This window comes from Anarrhichthys ocellatus, unplaced genomic scaffold, assembly GCF_004355925.1.
Source record: "Anarrhichthys ocellatus isolate YVR2014 unplaced genomic scaffold, GSC_Weel_1.0 scaffold14, whole genome shotgun sequence".
NCBI classification, from domain to species: domain Eukaryota; kingdom Metazoa; phylum Chordata; class Actinopteri; order Perciformes; family Anarhichadidae; genus Anarrhichthys; species Anarrhichthys ocellatus.
The window spans coordinates 2,899,764-2,902,324 of record NW_022280044.1 but is presented as its reverse complement, the minus strand read 5'-3'; the positions used below and the strand labels follow the sequence as shown (position 1 = coordinate 2,902,324).

The following is a 2,561-nucleotide window of genomic DNA, read 5'->3' as shown; positions in this document are numbered from 1 at the left end:
GTGTGTGTGTGTGTGTGTGTGTGTGTGTGTGTGGGTGTGTGTGTGGGTGTGTATGTGTGTTCTATACATGTCAGACAGTTTGGATGGAGAGTGTGTAGGTGGAGTATTTGTTTGTGCATTCCTACACGTGAAGATGAATGGAATATCTGCATTTCAAATAAAAGCAAAGGCTTGAAGCTCAATTTAACTGCAACTGACGTCCATCCAGATCTCCATCGTCCTCCTGCTCCAACAGAAAGCTACTCAAATGTATACTCCATGAATTTACAACCACCAACGTTATGCCAAATCCAGTGGAGGATTAACCTCAATTTACACCATATGGATGTGTTTAGTAACTGCAGCTCGACACGCATGCGCACGCCCACTTGCAGAGTCACAAATATGCACATATACATTTCCACGTATGCACACATAACCTCACATGCAAACTCACTCATACACACACATGGGCGAATACACACGTTGTTCTTGTGGACCATTTTTTGCCCGGACAAAAAAATGATGATGGAATGAATGACAGCTGTTCCTATTCAAGAATACCAAACTGTCAATAATGGTAAGGAATACGTAAAACACACAAATATACATCTTTGTGTGTATACCACACACACACACACACACACACACACACACACACACACACACACACACACACACACACACACACACACACACACACACACAAATCCTCACCTTCAGACAGGTGGGCGGTGAGTGGCGTCTGTGTCTCCTTGCAGTACGCGACCACCTCTTTGGGAAGGAAGTCTACCTGTGTGATCTTACAGGCTCCCAGCCTCTGCATCCTGCGCCTGGGAAACAGAGACAAGACGTTCCCGTTAGCACGGTAATATTGCGCATACACCAAATCTCTCCCAATTTACATTTGTTTTAATGTTTAAAGCAATGAATAACATGCAGAGCCTTTTGTCTGTAGCAACCACTATCTCAATATTCAGAAGATCGCGTCATTAGAGCGGTTTTCCCTTTTAAAATGGAATATTACATTTTGTCTATTTGGCTATTATTGAGTGCCATGCAGTGCCAAAGTAAGGTGTATTTGCAGCATCCATTTTTTTTTGGTCAGACAGCAAACTAGAGGAGAGAAGGAAGATGTACCCGAGCTCAGAATCAGCCTGCAGCTGCAGCACAGAGGGGTCTGTGTCCCACTGCAGCGTCCTGATGTCACCAACAGGGGGAGCAAGAGAGGACATGCATGTTTACAAACACACGTTAGAACAAAACACACAGAGACATTGGCAGGCGTGTCAGCGGCCGAACCGACACACGTTGCCACATGGATGCACATACACACTCACCCACGGACCACTTATCTAGGGAACAGCTTAACACGGGGATTCCCCATCGAATTTTCATGCAAAGATGGCACTGTTAATGGAAACATGTTTAGATAAGTGGACGTCGCGTGGGAGGGCGATACATTAGGGAGACATTGTATTTCATTAGGCTTTAATGTACTCTATCTGTTTAAAAGATCTCTGCTCTTCTCTTGTGATAGATGTCTCGGTGTTCTGCCAGGAATCCATAAGTTGAAAAAACATTTATGGACAGAGAATGAGGAAGGTCAAAATGATTCCAGTGGGAAAACAATTTGACCTGCTGACTTTTAAATGCTGGGAAAGCTCTGCAGAAATCTTCGTTTGGATTTTTTTTTTGAATCCTCTACTACGGCATCAAATTTTTAGCAACTTGCATGACATTAGTCCACATTTGTGTGACATTCCGTGTCTTGATGTTTCATATGCAAACTGCCAAATGATGCATGAGAGCCATGAACAATGTTTCCAGCAACATGATTTCCGTCTGACTCCTGCAGCACAACATACATCATCTAAGAACTGGCCAAGTTTCAGCATGTGAAAATCACATTAAAATGCATTTATAAAGAGTTAGCCTGCTCGCTATATACGTGACGATACACTTGCCATGCATCATCAATAAGTTTACCAAACATCGGGGACATTGCTGAGCTCATTCAGTGCATTTGCAGAGCTTATCCGCAGAAACACATTCCTTTAGTTTGGGGAGGTAGGAATAGGCAGTAGGGAAATCAAGCAACAACTGCAACCTATAGAGTTAAATGGTAACTTGGATGAAGTCCACCAACTGTGAAGGGATAATGCTTCCAACATCCCCACACTCTCTGATGATATCTTTTAGGGCCAGTGAACATGCCCGTCAGACCCTCGGCTTGTGCCACACAGCGCAGAGGTGAGAGTGGCAAGGCATTGCTTTCCACTGACAGACCGGCTGTTTTGCAGTAACAGCAATGACACTTTAAGCAGCAGATTGTCAACTCTGTGAAGGCTGAAGTGACTTCTGTGGCTCAACTCGTGCAAACAGAAATCTTTTGAGCTGATATTGAGGGTAGACAAGTCGGGCTGCAGACAGGAAGTCACCGGAGGAGACTGGAGGAACGAAGGAATAGAGTGGCACTGTGCTGTTTTCAGCTTAAACATCATGATGGGAACACGTTGCTAAGACCACTTACAACACTGCGGGTGCCTCTCTGTGTTCACGTGAGGGTAAAGTCAGCTAAA

The 2,561-nt window shown here is 44.4% G+C and overlaps 1 protein-coding gene across 12 annotated transcripts in view; it reads right to left on the bottom strand.

Moving 5' to 3' along the window:
• Nucleotides 1-2,561, bottom strand: part of dync1i1a (dynein cytoplasmic 1 intermediate chain 1a) — a 53,076-nt gene that overhangs the window by 41,968 nt on the left and 8,547 nt on the right. For all 12 annotated transcript variants that reach the window (XM_031853740.1, XM_031853741.1, XM_031853744.1 and 9 more), the window contains 2 exons: nt 1,120-1,179; nt 697-812 (listed from right to left, as the gene is read on the bottom strand). In XM_031853740.1, the coding sequence (XP_031709600.1) occupies nt 697-812; nt 1,120-1,179 (176 nt within the window). The remainder of the gene's footprint in view (nt 1-696; nt 813-1,119; nt 1,180-2,561) is intronic.